This window comes from Solanum tuberosum, unplaced genomic scaffold, assembly GCF_000226075.1.
Source record: "Solanum tuberosum cultivar DM 1-3 516 R44 unplaced genomic scaffold, SolTub_3.0 scf00147, whole genome shotgun sequence".
Lineage (NCBI taxonomy): Eukaryota > Viridiplantae > Streptophyta > Magnoliopsida > Solanales > Solanaceae > Solanum > Solanum tuberosum.
Window position 1 is genome coordinate 580176 of NW_006239070.1, and position 21450 is coordinate 601625.

Below are 21450 nucleotides of genomic sequence, written 5' to 3' on the forward strand. Positions count from 1 at the left end.
TATATATATATATATATATATTATTTCATATTTGGGCTTCTAATATGATGAAAAAAAATTGACATGTGTTGTGTTTTTTCGTGAATTTTTTTATATGTTTTCCTAAGACATTGTCTTGGAGATGACATTATGTACATTTTTATTTTTTCAATTTTATTTACTTAAGTGTCTTTGAAATGCCATTAAGCAATATAATCACAAGATCAATGGAATAACCTTCAATTGAGAACTTCAAGTGCGGCATTAAATCACACGATCAAGGATACAATCTTCAATTTGATCTCGTTTTCAATCACAGTGTAATTGTACCAAAAAAAAACCCGACTAAAATCAAAATTGAAGGTTGGATTAATTTGATTTATAGATTTAATAAACTGACATAATTCATTTAGTTATTTTTCAATAAAAATCAAATTAAATCAACTTATGTACATCCCTAGTGATAACAATACGGCTTGGAAGAAGCAAATAAAAAAGAATAATATATATTGAGATCAGTTATCTTGATATTCTTTCTTGTAGATGGTATAACATGCATTTCATAATTAAGTAGAAAAAGAATTTGACGGACCTTAAAGATATTTTGACATTTTCATCATGTTATTTCAAAATAATTTATCGCAGAATTAACTATTTATATTTGTAATTTTGTGGATTTATAGCTAGCAGGCCATTAAATGAGCAAATTCAACTGCAAATATGAGAATGAAATAATGAGGTTTTTGTATTATTGTACGGTCTTTCCTGCAATGACAGCAAATAAAAATCCAAAACATTTTTTTGATCAGTACAAGATTATATATTGCTTGGAGGAAAACATTGTGTACTGGTTTCTGTGATATTTAACCACTGGACTTTTGGTAATTAATTATTCAATGTATCCCCAAATCCTATATAAATATCTTTTCAAATTAAAGTAGTATAAGTACAATATATCTATGTACTTTCTCATTACATTATTGTTTACTTCTTTTCTCTACTTAAATTTGATGAAATTGAGCCGAGAGTTTGTCGGAAACAGCCACGAGATAAGGTAATATAATGGTAAGGTTTGAATACATTCTAATATTCTCTACTCAGAAACTCAGTAAATAAAATTACACCGCGTATATTGAGATATATATATCAACCAGAGTCTAAGAGAATTATAGGCAAGTGATCCTGCCTCTTGTTTCGTGGGCCTAATGAGAAATGAAAAATATACCACTCCAGTAGTAGTCTCAACTGTTATAATGAAGATCCATCTGTAAAATAATAAATATCTACACATGGAAGTGTATTTTAATTTTTATATATATAATATATGGTGACGAGGACGAGGACAAGGACAAGTCAGATTATTGGAAGGAAGGAGAGAGTAAAAAAGAAAGTATAATTGCCTAACTTGATAAGATTACAGGAAATAGACGCTACCACATATGATATGAAAGGCATCATCTTCTCTTTAGTTGCTTGTGTTTTTGTGTGAGACCTCTTTCAAAATCTTAACCCTAGAATTATTAATTTGTCTATTTTTTTTTCGTTTGAAAACATCAATTCATCATCTCTAGATCTATTTGTACCTTCGATCATGAATTTCTTTGGTAGTGTTGTACGAGAAGAAGCATCTTCTTCGTCTTATCACAACCAACAACTTAAAAGGCCTAGCAGTACTACGGAGCTTACGTTGATGGATTCATCTACTTCTGATGCAATGATTGAAAGAGAACATATGTTCGATAAGGTAGTTACTCCTAGTGATGTTGGTAAGCTCAATCGCTTAGTCATACCCAAACAACACGCGGAGAAGTATTTCCCTCTTGATTCCTCTAGTAACGATAAGGGGGGATTACTATTGAATTTTGAAGATAGTAATGGGAAGCCATGGAGGTTTAGGTATTCGTATTGGAATAGTAGTCAGAGCTATGTAATGACTAAAGGATGGAGCCGTTTTGTGAAGGAGAAGAAACTTGATGCTGGTGATATTGTTTCATTTCAGCGTGGTGCTGGTGAATTGTCCAAGCATCGTCTTTTCATTGACTGGCGTCGCCGTCCTCATGAAAACATAAACAATCAATTTATGATGCCGCACCAGTTTTCTGATGGGCGGCTCTTTCATTTACAGTCTTATTACCCAACAACATATTCGAGTAATTTGTTGTTTGAAGGAGGCAGCAATATCGGTCAGCCTCCTAATTATTATAATCCACATAGTTACATGTATGGAATTGGTAATCTTTCTTACAATATGAGTAATAGCGCTGTGATAAATGCAAACCCTTTGAATAATGAGATAAGATGGGGAGGTTGTAGTAATACTAGTAACTATGTGGAGCCAAGGGTGTTTGATTCGGTCCCAGTGGTTCAAGGTAAAGTGGCAGCAAAGCGATTCAGGCTGTTTGGAGTAAATATGGACTGTCCCATGGATCACCCAGACACTTCCTCTATCCCAACAACGACTTATAATTCTCATTTGAACAACAACTCTGAAGAATCATCTGAAAAAGGCAAGTCCTTCGATTTGGATATTTGATCTTCCATTACTATATTTCTACCAGAATCGATCAATGTGCATATACTAATGTTTCCCCCCTCACCCAACGCGGAAGGGGTGAAATTACAAGTAAGGAAGAAAAAAACATTAAAAGTATACATACAGAGATCAATTGAAGGGGTTCTTGGTTAATGTCAAATTATGCAATGGAGGACGAAAATAGCACATCCAATGTAATTTATTTCGACACAGATGTTCATGGGAAGTCTTTGAGATAGAAAGAGTACTAAATTTCAGGTTCAATTTGTGTATATTTAATACTATACTCTACCTAATACTACTGCTATATCCTCTCAATGTTGTTTTTATTTTTATTTTTAATTTCTCAAGAGCAAGACATCATGATTTGACCCTCATCTAACTTAGTAATGCCGCAGTTTTCCTTGACATTTTACTGTGGGATTTCGTAGGATATGTTGTTGTGGAAAATTCAACACTCTCAATCACTCCTTTTTTTTGTCTTGAAGACAGGTGGAGGAAATGATTGTTCTTTTACTTGATCACTCTTCTTTCTTTCTCATTCAATGAATCTCTTTGAATTAGCGGACTTCTACCAATAGGACTTACATTTTGACTTAGGTATACAAAGGTAAATTATGTATTCTTCTATCATGTACCTAGTCTATTCTTAATTTAGTTATTTTCTTCCCTCTTTAATTCCTAGTACATGAATAATAGATGCATCTTAATATATATTAATTTTCTAATAGATGAACTTTCTTCTTTTCTTCTTCCAAAACAAGGAATAATACATTTTAACAATCCCCCTTTAATCTTGTGGTTGAAATTTCACACAATATTCTTCTATAATTCTCAATTCTTTCTTTCTCAACTTTTTAATGATTGCATATCAACATTCTTCTTAAGAGTTCCAACGATTATCTTCTCAGATCCTCACCTTCTTAGAAAATGTTTTCTTCTTGAGATTGCGGTTGTCATTTTTACTGATTGTGTTTAAGTATGAGTCGCATCATTAGTTTCATCAAAATATTTCTCTTCACCATTGCTCTCCTCTTTTGGAGATTTCTACGTAGCATGATGAATTTTTCTTCATTATTTTCTCAATTATTAAATTCCCATAAGTCCTGCAAGAGAACCTTGCTCTAGTAATCACATTTTCTCTTCAAGATAAGTAGATGAAATAATTCTTCTTTACTTCACTCTACTTGCTTTCTCAATTCAAGACTCTCTTCGAATACAAGCAGACTTCTATCAGATTATCTTACAGTTTGGCTTATGTACATAGGTATTCTTCTAAGTTGTATCTAGTCTATAGTGCATATATCTTAATTTAATTATTTTATTCCCCTCTTTTCTAGTACACAAATAATACATGTATCTTAATATATATTAATTTCTTATACATCATACAAATCAACAACTATTTTCTTCTTTCAAAACATAGTTCACATTTCAATTGTAGTTGGAGGTAAAGGAAGGGATAATGAGGAGGAGATTATAAGGTGAGAAATTGAACTTTCATCAATAATGTGAAAATATAGATATAATCAATCAATTGAATTACTGAGATTCGGGATGAAAGTTACATTGTGAAAGTTGGAAGTTATATTGTTGTCGCAACTTTGTTGTTCGTGTTTGTGTGCGCCAGTATCAGCTTTAAGCCACATACATGCCCTCCTCCTGAAATGATTGGTCCACTTTAATCATCAATCCATTGACTCTGAATGAACTCCTCTAAGCATTATATGAAAGTATTATTAACAAATTATTAATAGATTGATCAAGTTTACTATTTTGTCCTTTGTTTATATCAATGCACATAAAAATAAGTCATATATAATGCATAATTATGCCCTTTAACTTTGTTTCAGCTGTCATTTATGCCCTCCAACTTTGGGGGTGCACAACTAGACATTTCAACTTATATAAAATTGAACAAGTACATACACACGTCCTATGTAGCATAATACACGTAGGACGCCACATAGGACATCAAATTGTCACGTAGGACGTCACATAAGACGAATGTGTCTATTTTTTCAATTTTATATTAGTTTAAGTGTCTACTTGTGCATACTCAAAGTTGGAAGATGTAGTTGTCAACTGAAACCAAGTTAAATGACATATTTATATATTATGCCTGATAAATATAAATTAGAAAAACTATACATAGAGTAGAGTAATAGCTAGTCTTGAGCATTGTTCACATTCCAAAGATCATATTAATTGTAGGGGTAAAGTAGAAAAAGAATAAGTGATCAAATAGTATGAGATAACTAACTTTTAATAAGATGTCCATCTAAAATGGGACGATGGACACAATTCTCTTATAAAAAAAGCTTTATTAAAGAAAACAAAAATGCCCAACTTCACGTGGGTTTTCTTTAATTTTTTCCTCCAAATTAAAAATAACGGAAAATATATTAAACATGGTACTCCCTCCATTCCATATTAATTGAATTTTTTGAGGCGTTTCACACCTTTTAAGAAAAGTAGATTAAGACATAAATTGAACATAGTTTTCTATTTTTACCCTTATTAATTATTGTCAATTTATTGAAGTCATCACATTGAAAATCCAAATGAAAATTGGAAGAACACTGTAAAAGTAATCTTGAAAACTGAACAATTAAGTTAATTTGAAAAATGAAAAATGCCTCAAAAATTCAATTAATATGAAATGGAGGGAGTATCGAACATTCCCACACTAATTTACACCCGGTATACCAGGAGTCACCCTTATATATATCGAAAAAAAACTTGGGTTGCCTTTTTATGTGCGCACTTTTTTGAAATTTCAAAAAAGATCCATTATTTATTAAACTTTTTGATGAGATAGTCATACACTTCAATATGGTATCAGAATAGACAAAGATCCCACCGTCACCCATATAAAAAAAAATATTCCGCTTAGACACTTCAACATAGCTCATATATTCAATTATCACACACTTCAACGTAACTCATTTATTCTCAATAATTGAAGATAAACTCTCACCATAATCTAAAACATATCAACCAACCTTTCACCACATTTTAAAAGAAATTTATCATGTTCCTCTATCTTATCGGGTTGCCATGCCCACTTCATTTTCATGTAATTAATTCATTAGATTGAATAAAAATGAGTAGACAAATAAAGTAAAAGATTGATTTATTTTTACTTAAAAATAATTCATTTTACCTGATCATGTCGTAATGTGTCATGGAACAATATTTGTTCACTATGGTCATACATGTACATTCCTTAAAATACAAATTCTAGCTACACACACCTTACATAAACAAAGTAATGCTCCCTACTATAATTTGAGATCCCAACTCCATAAAAGCTTTTTATTACATAATATTAACTATTTTAAATATCTCGAATATAACAGACTAAAAAGAAAATTGTATAACACGACGAAATTATAGAAGTATTTGATCTCAATTAGGATGTGAGCTAATTTTGTGTACTGATCAGACGTATGCATATGCAAGGTCCACCCTAGCTAGTCTTACTTTAATTAATGGAGTATAGGAATAGGATGTATAGGAGTACGTAGTGATTACATAAATATGAATCATAGGTTTTCAACTTCATGCCTAATTTGAAGCAAAGCCAGCTAACCAGATTAAATAAAAAGTATATAGATATTATTGCTGACATGGCACACATGATATATATAAAGAGGAGTATTGAAAAATATCTTTGAAAATGACGCAAATTATTAGTTTCGTCTTGAAACAATTGATAGACTTAAGAGCACTCATTTACTTGATTAATTAGAAGATATACCCGACCTGCCACATAACATAACAAGTGATTTTAAACTCTTGTAGGAGCATGGAATTCTTAATAAAAAAATCGAGAGAAGTTTTAAAACACTCTTAAATTTGATAGAAATTTAAGGATGTATTTCACTCATATTGCAAAATTGAGAGTGTATTTAATTATTTAAGTTCAGAAATAATTAAAATAACTCTCTCCGTTTAAAAAAGAATAATCTAGTTTGACATGCCACGAAGTTTAAAAAAATAAAGATGATTTTTTTAATCTTATAGTCTTAAATTAAAGTTATGATAAATATAACAAAATGTCCTTTAATTTTATAGTATTAAATATGCCACGTGAAAAATCGAACCTAAAATATTACCAAAAAAGAAAATGGGTCATTTTTAAAATCAATTAAAATTAAAAAAAAAACAAATCATTCTTTTTTAAATTGAGGGAGTGATAATTTGCACCGCTTCCCTCGTATATAAACTATATAGAGTGATGGCAAAAAGATAGCTGCTAACTAGCGTACTTGGGTGGCAGTGAGTTTGCTGGTTTTTGAGCAGACAAACATAATAAATTAACTTTATTAATCATACTTCAAAACTCTACATCTAATTATTACACTATATTTTATATAATTATTTAATTATAAAAAAAATTGTACTATAAAGAAAAGGTAATAAATCTCTTTTATTTGCTAAAAAATGAATATATATCACATTGCAACGAATCCTAAAAACAATCAAAACTCAAAGCAATTATACTTTTTATATATAATACTCTATCTGTTCACTTTTAATTGTCATTTTACGTTTTTTGAAAGTTAATTTGACAAATTTTTAAAGTTAAATTTGTCAATATTAATTTGATTTTATAAACAAAAAATTTAGATATTCAAAAAACTATGCGAAAAGTACTATAAATTCTATGATGAAAAAATACGTACTCCCTCTATTTTAAAAAGAATGACTCAATTTCCATTTTAGTCTATTTTAGAAAGAATGACCCATTTCCTTTTTTGGTAACACTTTAACTTCAACTTTCCACGTGACATGTTTAAGGCCACAAGATTAAAGGATATTTTGGTACATTTGACGTAACTTTAATTTAGAACCATAAGATTAAAAAGTCTTTTTTCTTTTCTTAAACTCCACTCCAAGTCAAACTAGATCACTTTTTTTGAAACGAAAAAAATAGTAAAATGATAGTCAAATTATTATTATTTAATTTTAAAATAAAATTATAATAATTGAAAATGAACGGAGGGAGTATAACAGTACGAGCAATGATAGTAACTGTTCAAGCTACGTTCCATATATAACAGCCGTAAAGATAAAGACGAATTATCATATTATGGTCCAAAGATAATTGGTGGGCCTGGCTACCTAGCTACAATAGTGATCATCATCACATACACAAACCCAATTGTTTCCTTCAAATTTTAATTCATTGAAAGCACGCCGGCCTTTAAAACTTTATCTCCAACTATAATTATTAATCCTTATAAAAAGTTATCAAAAACACACCTATAAAATTATACATCGTTTCAATTTCACACTTAAACTATTAAAAGTACAGGAAAAAATGGTGATTTAGATTATATATAGTGACGAAATCAGAATTTTTATTAAGGAGATTAAGAAAAAAACATGTTTAATAATGCTGACAAATAAACTATACCAGATTTCAAACTAAAACATTGAAAATGTTGCTAGCCAAATTCAAATCTATATACATAAAATACATATTTGATCTTATATGTACAGTACAATTGAACCCCTAAACTTCATGTAGATCCGCCCTTGGTTATATATGGAAAGGCCAAACACACCTAAGTGTGTCCTACATACACACAATTGATCCAGATAACGTAGAGGTGTGTTTTTCAAACTAACGTATGATGATAGTAATTCAGATGTGTTTTTGACATCTCACTCGAAATTTTATCTATTAAGTACCTAAAAATTATAGACCTCCTAAAATCTACTAAAAGCCGATCGATCGAGCTAGCTAGTTAAAAAAGAAAAGAAAGAGCATATATATATATATATATATATATATATATATATATATATATATATATATATATATATATATATATATATATATATATATATATATATATATATATATATATATATATATATATATATATATATATATATATATATATATATATATATATATATATATATATATATATATATATATATATATATATATATATATATATATATATATATATATATATATATATATATATATATATATATATATATATATATATATATATATATATATATATATATATATATATATATATATATATATATATATATATATATATATATATATATATATATATATATATATATATATATATATATATATATATATATATATATATATATATATATATATATATATATATATATATATATATATATATATATATATATATATATATATATATATATATATATATATATATATATATATATATATATATATATATATATATATATATATATATATATATATATATATATATATATATATATATATATATATATATATATATAGTAGCACAAAGGAGGAAAAAAGGGTGGTGATCTGAGTTATATATATGGAAATAGTACAGACTGGTTGGAGTTGGAGACTGTACAGACAGGAAGTGAAGTAGACACAACATAAAAGAGTTGTAAAGAAATGATATAGCATCAGATCCCACCATAACAATTACTACAACTCTTTCGAGTCTTAACCCTAGAACCATTAATTTGTCTAGATCTATCTATCTATACATTTGATGATGAACTTGTTTAATAGTACGATACGAGAAGAAGCATCGGCCTCATCTTATCACAACCAACAACATAAACGGCCTAGCAGCAGTACGGAGCTTATGTTGATGGATTCATCTACTTCTGATGCAATGATTGAAAGAGAACATATGTTCGATAAGGTAGTTACTCCTAGTGATGTTGGTAAGCTTAATCGTTTAGTCATACCCAAACAACACGCGGAGAAGTATTTCCCTCTCGATTCCTCTAGTAACGATAAGGGGGGATTACTATTGAACTTTGAAGATAGTAATGGGAAGCCATGGAGGTTTAGGTATTCGTATTGGAATAGTAGTCAGAGCTATGTAATGACTAAAGGATGGAGCCGTTTTGTGAAGGAGAAGAAACTTGATGCTGGTGATATTGTTTCATTTCAGCGTGGAGCTGGTGAGTTGTCCAAGCATCGTCTTTTTATTGACTGGCGTCGTCGTCCTCATGAAAACATAAACAATCAATTTATGATACCGCACCAATTTTCTGATGGGCGGATCTTTCCTTTACAGTCTTACCCAACAACATTTTCGCGTAATTTGCTGGTGGAAGGAGGAAGTAATTATTATAATCCTTCACATAGCTATTACATGTATGGAATTGGTAATTCCAGTACTAGTCCTTACTATAGTTTCAACAACAATACTAGTGTGGCGGTAAATGCAAGCCCTTTCGATAATAATCTGATGAAATCAACTGCTCCTCAAGGTTACACTAGCGTTGTGGAGCCAAGGGTGGTGTTCAATTCGGTACCAGTGGTTCAAGGTAAAGTGACAGCAAAGCGATTCAGGCTGTTTGGAGTAAATATGGACTACCCAATGCCCTCTGAAGAATCATCGGAAAAAGGCAAGTCATCCATGTCCTTCGATTTGGATATCTGATATAGCAGAATCAATATTATACTAGCTAGCTAATTATGAAGGGACCAAATTACTATTATGGAAGGAAGGAAGAAACATTATTCATTTCAACATAATGTTCATGGGAAGTCTTTGAGATAGAAAGATTAGTAATTTCAGGTTCAATTTGTGTATATTTATCAGTACTTTAGACAATTGAGGTTGTTGAGGATGAAATACTATTGCTAGATCCTCTGAATGCTAGTTATTTTATGCTTGATTTCTCAAATGCAGGCCCTGCAGGGCAGGTTTTGACCCTGATCTAACTAATTAGTATATAATGCATCAGTTTTCCCTCACTTTTTTTTATAAACATAGTCTGTTGACATACAAAATCATAGGGGAAGAGACTGTGTTAGAGTGGATAAAAGTCTCACATTGGTTAGGTAATGGATTGGTGGTCTGCTTATATGGATTTGGATAATTCTCCCCTCGAACTAGCTTTTGGGGATTGAGTTATAAGACCCATGTGTCATATAATTCTCTTTGTTTTGATAATCTAATAAAGATGGATCACTCACTGATTTCATTTTTTCTTCTTGGACCAATACTTGATTACTTTTCTTCTTACTGATTATCAAGTTCAAGTCTTTGCAAATCTTTCTTCTTTAATTTTGCGCTCTTTCTCCTCTAATCATCTACATGATCAATGAGGCTTAGCTTGTTTTACGTATATATGTCCCTAGTCCACTTGAGCAACTTCTTCTATTTCATCTTCTACTTGGTCTCCCTTAGTCGAAACTTGACAGCTCAGCCTCATATTGATCAGGCTGATGAACAATGATTGTCATGGAAGGAATTGATCAAAGTTGAGGTTTTTTCAAAAAAAAAAATTAGACTGTGAGAATTATACTAGGTATGTCGTTGTTGTTGTTAACTCAATGAGCTTGGAGGAACACGTTCAATCACTCATTTCTTCTTGAAGACAAGTGGAGGGAATGATTCTTCATTCTGCTTGGTTTCGTAATCAATGATTCTCTTAGAATACAAGTGGACTTCTATCAACTTGACTTACCTTTTGGCTTATGTACATATATAGGTAAATTATGTATTCTTCTATCATGTACATGTACCAATCGAGTGATCTAGTACATTTATCTTATTTTAGGTCTTTTCTTGATCCCCTCTTTCCCAGTACATGAATAATACATGTACCTTAATATAATTTTCTAATACATGACTAAGAAAGTTCATGTATCACATATATCAACAACGTTTTTCTTTTGATCAAAGACAAGGTCCTCATCTTCTTAAAAGAATTACAAAGTGGGGATCGGACCTTTACCAAGGTGAAAGTTCAAAAAGTCAACTAATCCTGCTATGGTTGTTGAAATAAGATGGATTAATTTTGTCTTTTATTGGATTTCGAAGTTATGTTGTTGTCACAGCTTCATTGTTCATGTTTGTGTACATGGCCTTCTCCTGAAATGGTCTATTGTTTGAAATTATTCTACCAAAACCTTACAATTGTTATATAAAAAAAACTTTATTAAAGAAAACAAAAATGTGTAATTTTAAATTCTACATAGGTTGTGTCAATCCAAATGTTTGTTCATCATTCAGCTGCTTGGTTAATTTCCCTCGATGGAACACCTCATCCTTAAAAACTGATCTTCTTTTAACGGTCGTTTGATAGAGTGTATTAACAAAAATAGTGCATTTATTAACTTTGTGCATTAATATATGTTATACGGTACACTTTTTCATACAGTATTGTGTATTAAGGGGCCGTTTGGTTACTGGTTAGAGTTATGTAGTTATTAGTTATTTAGGTATTAGTTATGCATGTATTAGTAATGTAGGTATTAGTTATGCAGGTATTAGTTATGTTGGTATTAGTTATGCAGGTATTAATTATGTAGGTATTAGTTATGCAGATATTGGTTATGTAGGTGTTAGTTATGCAGATATTGATTATGTAGGTATTAGTTATACAAATATTAGTTATGTAGGTATTATTTATGTAGGATTTAGTTATGTAGAAATTATAATACATATATTATTACTTATTGATTGTTTTTTAATTTATTGTAAATTAACATACGTTTTTTTTAAAATAGAAAATTATAAAGCTTGTATCCAAGATAAAATGCAACAGACCCTTGTGGGTGGGTGTGTGGGGGGGGGGCGAGAAATCTACAGTGTGATGCGCTGCAGAAATCTATAATATAATGCGCACAAATAATAAAATGAAACAGTTCGGGTCGAAATCACGAAACTAAAAAAAATTGAGTTAGGCCAGTCCTTTTTAAAAAAAAGAAAAAATTACTCATTAATCTTGTGAATTAATATTAATATACATTATTATTTAGAAATAAATAATTAAGTAAACAAATTAAGGGTAAATATGTAATTTTATTATTTTAATCCATGTATAACTAATATCCTCATAACTTAATCCACCTTCTACCCCGCATAAAACTATGCATAGATTTCCTCACAAGTAATGTGAGTATTAGCTATGTAGAATTACAAAAATGCAACCAAACACCACATAAATCAATACATGAATAATTTTTATACAACATTTGGAGACACACCAACCAAACATTGTATAAAATTTATATATGAATAATTTTGATTCTATTTACAAACCAAAACATAGGTATAAAATTAATACATGAATAACCAAATTATTCATGCATTAACTTTGCCCTTATCCAGTAACCAAACGGCCCCTAAGGTATGTATTACTAATACCATAAATTTCTAGCTATTAGAAATACAAGGGGTTTTAATGCATGCATTAGCATGGTTAAAGACTCCATTGTTTTTCAAAAAAAAAAGTTTTTACGTCATTTCCACTATAATTGTAAAAGGTATAATCTTTGTAAATAAATATTATTTATGCAATACATGTAAATTTTAATACACCAAACCAAATAATACATAAGTAATTATCTATATATAATTAATATATATAAGCATTACTAATATAGAACTCCCTCTATCCCAATTTATGTGACACTTTTCGTTTTTTGAGAGTCAAACAGTTTAAGTTTGATCGGGAATTTGAGCATGGAATCTTCAAAAAAATTTAAATGAAATATATATATTTGTAAACTATGTAAAAAATATTATAAGTCACAATAATTGATAATTCAAAATGTTCAAAAGATCCATAAAAAAAAACTTGTGGTCAAAGATAGACATGTTTGAATCTCAAAATTCAAAAAGTGTCATATAAAATGAAACAAAAGAAATATATTTTAACATTATTTTTATACGCTCTATCAAACTAACCCTGACATACCTAATGAGTACACATGCATATGAAAGGTCCACCCTAGCTAGTGTAACTTTAATTAATGTAGTATACTTATAGGAGTCAATAGTCATGTATAGGTTTTCCAACTTTTTGAAGCAAAGCAAAGCTAGGTAACCATATTATTAATATTATTGGTGAAATGGCACAAAGTGATTGCAATTAATTAGAAGGTAGCTAGTTAGTGTACTGTTGTGGCAGTGAGTATGCTGGTTTCTGGCCAGACAAACATAACGAAACCTTTTCTGCTCAACTTTCACGTTTTAGTTTGTGAAAACTTCTATATACATATATATATGCAGCCTTATTACACTAACTTTTCTTCTCATCACTCATATAAATGTAGCTATATTTTTATTTAAATAAAAAAATAGCCAACACAGTGGAAAGTATACACAGATTATATGTACAATATAGTTTGTCAAAAGTCATAGAAAATATATATTGATTAAATAATATAGCTTATATATATGTGTATACACAGACTATTCAATCTCGATGAATTCAAAATCACTTTTAGATAGTCCTAAATTGTATAATACATGAAATCATCTCGATATTTCGAGTCTTCTAATATATAATTCGCTCGAAATGATTCATGTTTGCGGGGTATGTCGAATTTTAAAGAGAAAAACGCAGCATATCGTAGAAGAAGTACAAAGAAGAAGAACACAGAATAGATGTCTTCAAAATTAAAAAAGATTTTTGTAAAAAAAAGAATCATATGCATAAATTTTTTAACTGGCTGAATAAATAAAAGGCCTTTATTTTTATTTATTTTTGTAAATACGGGCTATATGACCTAATTATCCCATTAAATTAAGGAAGGGGGCATAAAACCAATCTTCCATCCACTTAACTATTAAAACTATCACTTAATAATACATTAAGTTGTGACTAGTGTGATTGTTTTAAAGTAATGAGCTAAATTTGATCATTGTTAGAAAGGGGCCATTGTTTTTAAAGTAAGAAAGTGACCCTAGCTAGAAAGTGGCCATTGTTTTAAGTTTTATGGTTTTCTTTTTTATTTGGTTCTGATCCGATTAAATGTTGATCGCATTGCAAGACCTATTTAGAGGTGAAGCTTTACGCTTTCAACAAGACTTTCTCCATACTCATAGCTCGAGCCCAAAATTTTTGATTAATGATGAAAAAGTCCCACCGCCACACTACAAGCCATATTCATTAAGTTTTATGTCTAAAGATGCAATAATATAACTTGGGCACGTCAAAATGACCTATGTATAATTTAGATAATTTATAGGCGTGAAAAGGACAAAAGATTTATAGTCGAATAAGTCATAAGTAGATTATATCTTTGTTAAGTCAATTTTGATTGGAGAAAAAAGCCAAAAAAAAAAAAAAAGAAATAAAAAGATTTTTGTTTGAGTACTATTTTAACTTTTTTGTGCATTGGCAGTACGTATATGATTTTTTACATCATCATATCATAATAGGCTGCAATAAGAAAAGTGACTTTCTATAGCAAGCTTACTTAACTAACTTTAAAAACTAATTGCTATATTTAGAAGTTTTAATGACTTAACAAATTATAGAGAAATAGAATTTAATAAAAGGATATGGTCCTTTGAGTTCTCATCATACATAATAAGTCAATGGAGTGCGGCGGTAAAGTTGTAGAAACTATTGTGGTAGGAGCAGTCCTCGATCAATGACAAACTACTAGGTTGTTTCGTCTTTTTATACATTTGATATGTTGACAAGAAATATTCTAGTTTTTGCAATCAAAAATATTCAAAGCAAAAAACCATTCTCAGAGAAGAACTATGAGCAACAAGGACCTTGATAGAGTGTTGCAGCGTCTTAAATTGTTATTTGAGTCGAGTGTCTTGTGCTTTCATATTGTAGATTTATTCCTAAGCTATAAGAATAATAGATCGCGCAAGATCATTTTATTATGAGTTGAGTTGTTGGCTAGAATTAGCCGCCTTGTGGTTGTTGAAGTCTATGTTAACTAAAGGTGGTTGATATGGTGGGCAATAGGGTTATTGCTTTGTATCTTGTAATAGAGGTGTTACAAGTTGTGTTGGATTAAAAATTTAATCCTTTGTGATTATTGAAGTCTGTATCCACAAATTGCTTGAAGTTATTGAAGTTTTGAGAAATCATGTGTAATAGGTTGTCATTTTTTCCTTCCTTGAGCAAGAAAATTTCTAGGTAAACTTTTGTATTCTTTACCCAAATCATTTGATTGGATTGTAGAATAAGGGCAGTAGGGCACACACTAGCACAACCTGACTACCTAGTATTAATATGTAGTCACTTGGAGACAAAACAACCAAACTCAAACCAATTATATTTAGGAAAAACTAAATAAATTAAACCTATTAGGGGAAAGTATTTACTTAAATTGAATTTAACCCAATATATTTATCTTGATCAGACTCACATCTCAAACTATTTACTTGTTTGTCCCCTTGTTCTATTCACGAAACCATTGATAACATCATCAGAGTGTATACACGATATATATATATATATATATATACTCTGATTTAATATTATTAGAGTATATACATACTTTGATAATATCAAGTAATAAATGTGAATTAATAGTTAAAAACAGGGAATATGAAAATAAGAAATAGCCGCTCGTAAATAGTTTTCCTTTTCGGGGGTACAAGTATTATTTTCCCTTATATTTTATATGATACTATAATAGTGTGAGCACTGATAGTAACCATTCGAGCTACGTTCCATAGCTATAACAGCGGGTAAAGATAGAGACCAATTATGGTCCAAACTTAATTGGCTGGCCCAATAGTGATTATCATGACACACACAAACCCAATCCTTCCATATACTCCCTCTGTCCATTATTAATTGTCTTGTTACCCTTTTCAAAAGTCAGTTTAGCTAATTTTCAAAGTTAAATTAGATTAAATTAATTCAATATTTTAAACAAAAAATTTAAATATTCAAAAACTATACAAAAAGTACTATAAGTTGCAGTTTTTTGCATATCAATATAATGAAAAAATACATCGTAAAATGATAGTCATGACAATAAAAGTGGACGGAGGGAGTATATATTACAGTAACCTATGTTGCAGTGTTAGTATGTGTTATGCACTGTAAATGGAGGAATTTTCAAATATAGTAAAGACTTGAAACATAATGAGGCAAAATAACTAATATTTGGCTAATTACACAACGTAGCTAACCATTCGGATTAAAAACTAGCTGCGAATCAAAATTAGTTATAACTATAACTATGTTAAACAAAACACTAATAGATGTTTACTTAGTTACATAATTTTCCCCTTTCAAATAGAATCTTGCTTTTACAAGAGCCATGCATACATCTAAAAGTTTGTTGATGTATTTATTTTTGGTTGTGTGATGCATAAATTACTCACAGCAGTCACCAAGTACACATCACAAGATGTCTGATACAGGCAAAAAAGGAAATAAGGCCAACTTATCAGATAGCACCTAGCAGCATACAGACAAAAAATAAACACTTTAGAGCTACAGAAAGTTATTGTGTTCCAAGTAATTTTGGGAATAGAGACTGCTGTATATAGATATCAAAGCTGCAAAACAAGATGTCAAACTGCACACTGCATCCTCAAACGAAATAAATACAATGGGTAAAGTAAGTTCTCAATCAGAAATTGTCATCTAAAAATACTGGCTCCAACAAATCTTTCAAGTTGCAGGCTGGATAAATTTCAATGTTTCAGGGTGTATGAACAATTATACCGTAGGATGATATCCAAGACTGACATTTCCTTCTAACCGGTGAACTACACTTCTGATACTCCGATCATGGCAGAACTCAAGGGCAAGCCGAAGAGCTGTTCCGAGTCCCAGCACAACTATTACCCCTGCACATTGCTTCTTGCTTTCAACATGACAAGGGACACTTAAACAGTATCTAGTGTCTAAGTTTTTGACAACAAACGATTAATGAAAAGATCAAGGGCATGTACCGATTATGATGTTCACAGGCAATGCAGAGACTCCAAGCGTAATGGATATTAACACATCCAGAAACAGACCACCAATGAGGATACAAAATGCAACCCAAAGTGGATTAAGACAACCCTGTACAAACTGACTGATTTTAGAAGTAATACACAAGACATCGACATCAAAGCAGGAGCTTGGGAAAGTGTAATGCTCCTTACTCTATCTCGCTCTTGGGAAATATCCGTCCCCCTAAAAGAAGGATCGACTCTCCAAATCCAGTAACTTGTCTGCCATCCATAAAATGATGCAGTCAAAACATAATTATAAGAGTACCTATCCCAATAATTTGTAGCTGACTAATCTTTGAGAATATATATATATATATATATATATATATTTATTTAAAAGAAGATTTTGTTTCATAAAATAATAAATGTCACAGTGTTCCACCAGATCTCTATATGAATTTGAACTTGGCTCAGAGATTTTAATCAAATATTTGGAACAAGGGACTATCTAAATAAGATCCACCAGTTAATTTTATACTCTGTAGAATCTGGATCCACATTGTTCATTTGATTTCTAACGTAACAAGTTAAATCAGTAGAATATTTGTCACAGAAAAAAGAGGGCATGTCCATATTTTGACGCCACAAAAAACAGAAAGGAAATAAATGAAATTACTATTTATGGATGGACATTGAGCCTAACTCAAAAGTGTAAAACTCACCAGAACAGTCAATATTCTCTCTAGAACATAAGCTTTCCGTGTACTTTCGAAAGCTGGTCCTTAATGGTCACTGCGAACCTCAATTGTGAAGAAAATGCAGGAAAATGAACCTATGCAACAGCTATTAACCCCTCTACGAGTACAAATCCGACCAAATCTACATGCTGTGGTTGCCAAATAGACCACTCATAATGATTACTTTGGAATCATGGCCGAAGAATGGTCAACTAACAATCTTAGTCCCCAAACTGAAAGACTTGGATCAAAATTCAAAGAACTCTTCCCGATTAAGGTGTCAGCTAAAATTGATGTCTTCAATAACTACAAAGTGTTTCTTGATTTTATCAATATGGTGTGGTTCAAAAGAATGATCAAAATCGACAAATTGCAAATGAGGTTGCAGAGGTTTCAAACAGTTCATGTGTGGGTTCTGCTTCCAGGTATCCCCTTTCACCTCTACACATAGCATCTTGTAAAACAAACTGTTAGCAATGTGGGGAACTCCCCTAGGGAATCTTAGTAGCACAGTTGGTTGACTACCTAAACTCCCACCTTGTTGGTAAGGGTTTGATTCCCCACATTGTAATCCCCTCCCCATTTCCCCTTCCCCTACCCCCATTTTAAAAAATAAAATAAAATGTGAGAACTCCCCTTGCCCTAGATGCTGCTATGTTTAGTTTGACTAGGCCAAGTATGGCAAAGGTTCCGGTGGACGTTGATTTACTTAAGAATCTGCCAGACTCTGTTTATGCAGGTCTGGAACATGAATCCCCGTTAAAAGGTTATTATCAGAAAATTGAGGATGAAAATATACCAAAGTTTTGTAAGCAGTGTAAGAAGCTAGGTCATAACAGTTAAAGTGGGTAAAAGTCTTACATTGGTTGGGGAATGGACTGGTGGTCTCCTTATATGGACTTGGGCAATCCCCTCATGAGCTAGCTTTTGGGGTTGAGTTAGACCTAGGTGCCATATCTTTACAATAACATATTGAATTGTAGAGTGTTGGAAAGGATTAGAGACAAGGATTCTAAAGATGCTGGAAAAATCAACAAGGGAATGGATGTTATGCAGACTGAAGAGGGATTCGATTGAACAAAAAAATTGGAACAAAGTGAAGATAAAGGAGAAGTGAAAAGCAATGAAAGTTTAGGCAAAATTGGGCAGATTTCTGAGGCAGTGAATAAGAATGAAAATGCGTATGGACAGAAGCTTGAGGCTGAGATCACAAAAGATGTGGACATGGAAAAGAAAAAGTTCACAAGGTCATGATAGCTAGGCAGAACATCAGCAAGAAGAAAAAACCAGAAAACAGAAGCGGCCTATGAAGAAAAGCAATGTTGTTTTTCAGCCAGCTATAACTCATAATCCCTCTATCCAACAATAGTTGTCCACTATTGACTTGGCACACCCCTTAAGAAACTATAAATAGAAGGGTAATTTTACTATTATCACCCTTTGAATACAATAAATACAATGCCTTGAAAAATGTAATAGGGAAATGACTATAATTAATGATAAGGGTAGATTAGGAACTAAGTGTAAAATTATCCATGGATTTTCATACAGTGGACAACTATTGTTGGACATCTATTTTTAGTATAGTGGACAAGTATTGTTGGACGGAGGGAGTATAAGAAACAAGTCTAGGACTGCTATATTAGAAGCTAATTCTTCCCAGTCTAAGGGTAAGGATTACACACAGCAGGATCAAAATGACCAAAATGACATTAGTGCAGTTAACATCTCTGCTGATCAGAACAAGGTTATGGACTGAGCAGTCATGTTGGTGAAGTCAATGCCAGAACTGCTAAGGTAAGGACACAACAGAACAAGGAAAAATGAAGAACAAAGAGTATAGCAAGAAAGATCAGGAAGCAACTCTAGGCATGCGATCTCTGGAAAGTCTGATAATAGTGAAAATAACTTAGTGAACACTTAGCAATCTGATATTGAAGGCACTGGTCAACAACACAAAATTCAGGATGATTTCAATAATATGAATCTATCCACCAGTCTTGCTTCAGAACTGAAAAACCAAGAGCCTATATAGTTGGTTGTGGACCTTAGGTGTGATCCAACTACTGAGAAGTCTGTTGAGCAATATGAGGAACAAAATGTGAAGCTTAATTACCTGACGACTGTATACAAGACAACTTCATGCACAATGAGGAGACCAAATCACTGGAATCCAGAACTGATTTTTTTTCTAATGACGAAGCAGATCATATCTCTGGACCAAGACAGGGAATAATACAAAACAAATGACATACAAGGAAAAGGGAGAAGAAGCAGACAAAGAAAGAAAGGCAACAAGCTGTAAAAAAGGCACACTGCCTCATCAAAAAAAGGACAACAGACAAAATAACACTAGCCAACTACAAAACCATCTAAGAGAGGCAGGTGCAGTCAAATGCTCAATTTCAAAAACCTATAAGCTGAAAGGCCAGAAGGATATTCATGCTTAAAAAATACCAGTCTAGCATGATGGCTGAAGCACCCAGCAATAACTTCAAAAAGAGAGCGAAAAGCATGCATTACTAATGTTTAAAGAGATCCAGTGTTCAGCACATCCAAAACCATTGCTATCCAAACAAAGATAGATACTTACAGGTGCATGAGCCTCTGGAGATGCCACATTTACAGCTACTTGCCTGCATAAAATGGCAAACCTACATCACTATACTGTCTGATAGGGAAAAACAAGATTAAAATGCACTTAAGTTTACCACTTACTGGCATATTTCACATTTATTTGAACCTCTAGTACTAAACCATGTATCTATGCATGTCCGATGTGCTTTTGCCAATCCACCGCGACAGTGGCATCCAAGATCGATCAACTCTTCCTCCTTTTCCTCTTGACATACTCTGCAAGAACATCACAGAACACAAATTTCAAAGAATTTCAGTACTGGACCAGAGCCTCATTCTTTATATTTTAAGAAGATGCTCAAGAGACTTTCCAATGTGAGTACCTAAAATCGTCAAAGGATTGGTAATCCAAATATGGAAATCAAAAAATAAAAAAAAGATTGGCACTCTCAATATTAAATGGAAAAAAAAGGTCATGTTGCTGTAGCAAGTTCTGAATGATTACCAACTAGAAAGCCAGAAAGTACTACAAATATATAAAAGATACTACCTTAAAAGTCCTTCACTTTTGCAAAATGACCTTTTTGATGTCTCCTTTTTCAATTTAGTTATGGACATCAATTTAATTCTTTTTTTTATAAATAAAGTGGGCACTGATTCAAATATAAATCCTCTAAGCATTTTGATCTCACATATTTGATGTCTCCTTTTTCAATTTTCAATCCCTTGTTAGTTATGTGTCGTACTCTACCATTCAACTTCACATAAGTCATGTATAATGAGCACAACCACTACTTGGATCATGATTATAAAAACACATCAAATTCACAGCAGCTCATGATGCAGAGCTAAATCCTAGCAATAACAAAAAGGTCATAGTGTTTGTTAAGAATTCCACATTGGTAGAGGGATGGGAATTTGGTCTCCTTATATGGAC

At 31.4% G+C, this 21450-nt stretch overlaps 3 protein-coding genes across 7 annotated transcripts in view; 2 read left to right on the forward strand and 1 right to left on the reverse strand.

Annotated features, from left to right (window-relative positions):
- The first annotated feature begins 1389 nt into the window (after positions 1 to 1389).
- Positions 1390 to 3080, forward strand: LOC102603967 (B3 domain-containing transcription factor NGA3-like). The gene has a single exon (XM_006352159.2). The coding sequence runs from the start codon at positions 1571 to 1573 to the stop codon at positions 2510 to 2512; it is 942 nt and encodes a 313-aa protein (XP_006352221.1). The 5' UTR covers positions 1390 to 1570; the 3' UTR covers positions 2513 to 3080.
- A 5785-nt stretch (positions 3081 to 8865) lies between these two features.
- LOC102602281 (B3 domain-containing transcription factor NGA3-like) lies at positions 8866 to 10245 on the forward strand. The gene has a single exon (XM_006352237.2). The coding sequence runs from the start codon at positions 9067 to 9069 to the stop codon at positions 9970 to 9972; it is 906 nt and encodes a 301-aa protein (XP_006352299.2). The 5' UTR covers positions 8866 to 9066; the 3' UTR covers positions 9973 to 10245.
- Positions 10246 to 16576: 6331 nt separating this feature from the next.
- Positions 16577 to 21450, reverse strand: part of LOC102604307 (uncharacterized) — a 7487-nt gene continuing 2613 nt past the window's right edge. For 4 of the 5 annotated variants that reach the window (XM_015310841.1, XM_015310842.1, XM_015310843.1 and 1 more), the window contains 5 exons: positions 20655 to 20789; positions 20530 to 20572; positions 17410 to 17478; positions 17212 to 17335; positions 16577 to 17106 (listed from right to left, as the gene is read on the reverse strand). In XM_015310841.1, coding sequence (XP_015166327.1) covers positions 16976 to 17106; positions 17212 to 17335; positions 17410 to 17478; positions 20530 to 20572; positions 20655 to 20789 — 502 coding nt within the window. In that variant the 3' untranslated portion in view covers positions 16577 to 16975. The remainder of the gene's footprint in view (positions 17107 to 17211; positions 17336 to 17409; positions 17479 to 20529; positions 20573 to 20654; positions 20790 to 21450) is intronic. The other variant, XM_006352160.2, reaches the window with a different exon arrangement.

Bases quoted from the DNA above. Each gene is read 5' to 3' on its own strand.
- LOC102602281 (XM_006352237.2), top strand. From the start codon at position 9,067: ATGATGAACTTGTTTAATAGTACGATACGAGAAGAAGCATCGGCCTCA.
- LOC102603967 (XM_006352159.2), top strand. From the start codon at position 1,571: ATGAATTTCTTTGGTAGTGTTGTACGAGAAGAAGCATCTTCTTCGTCT.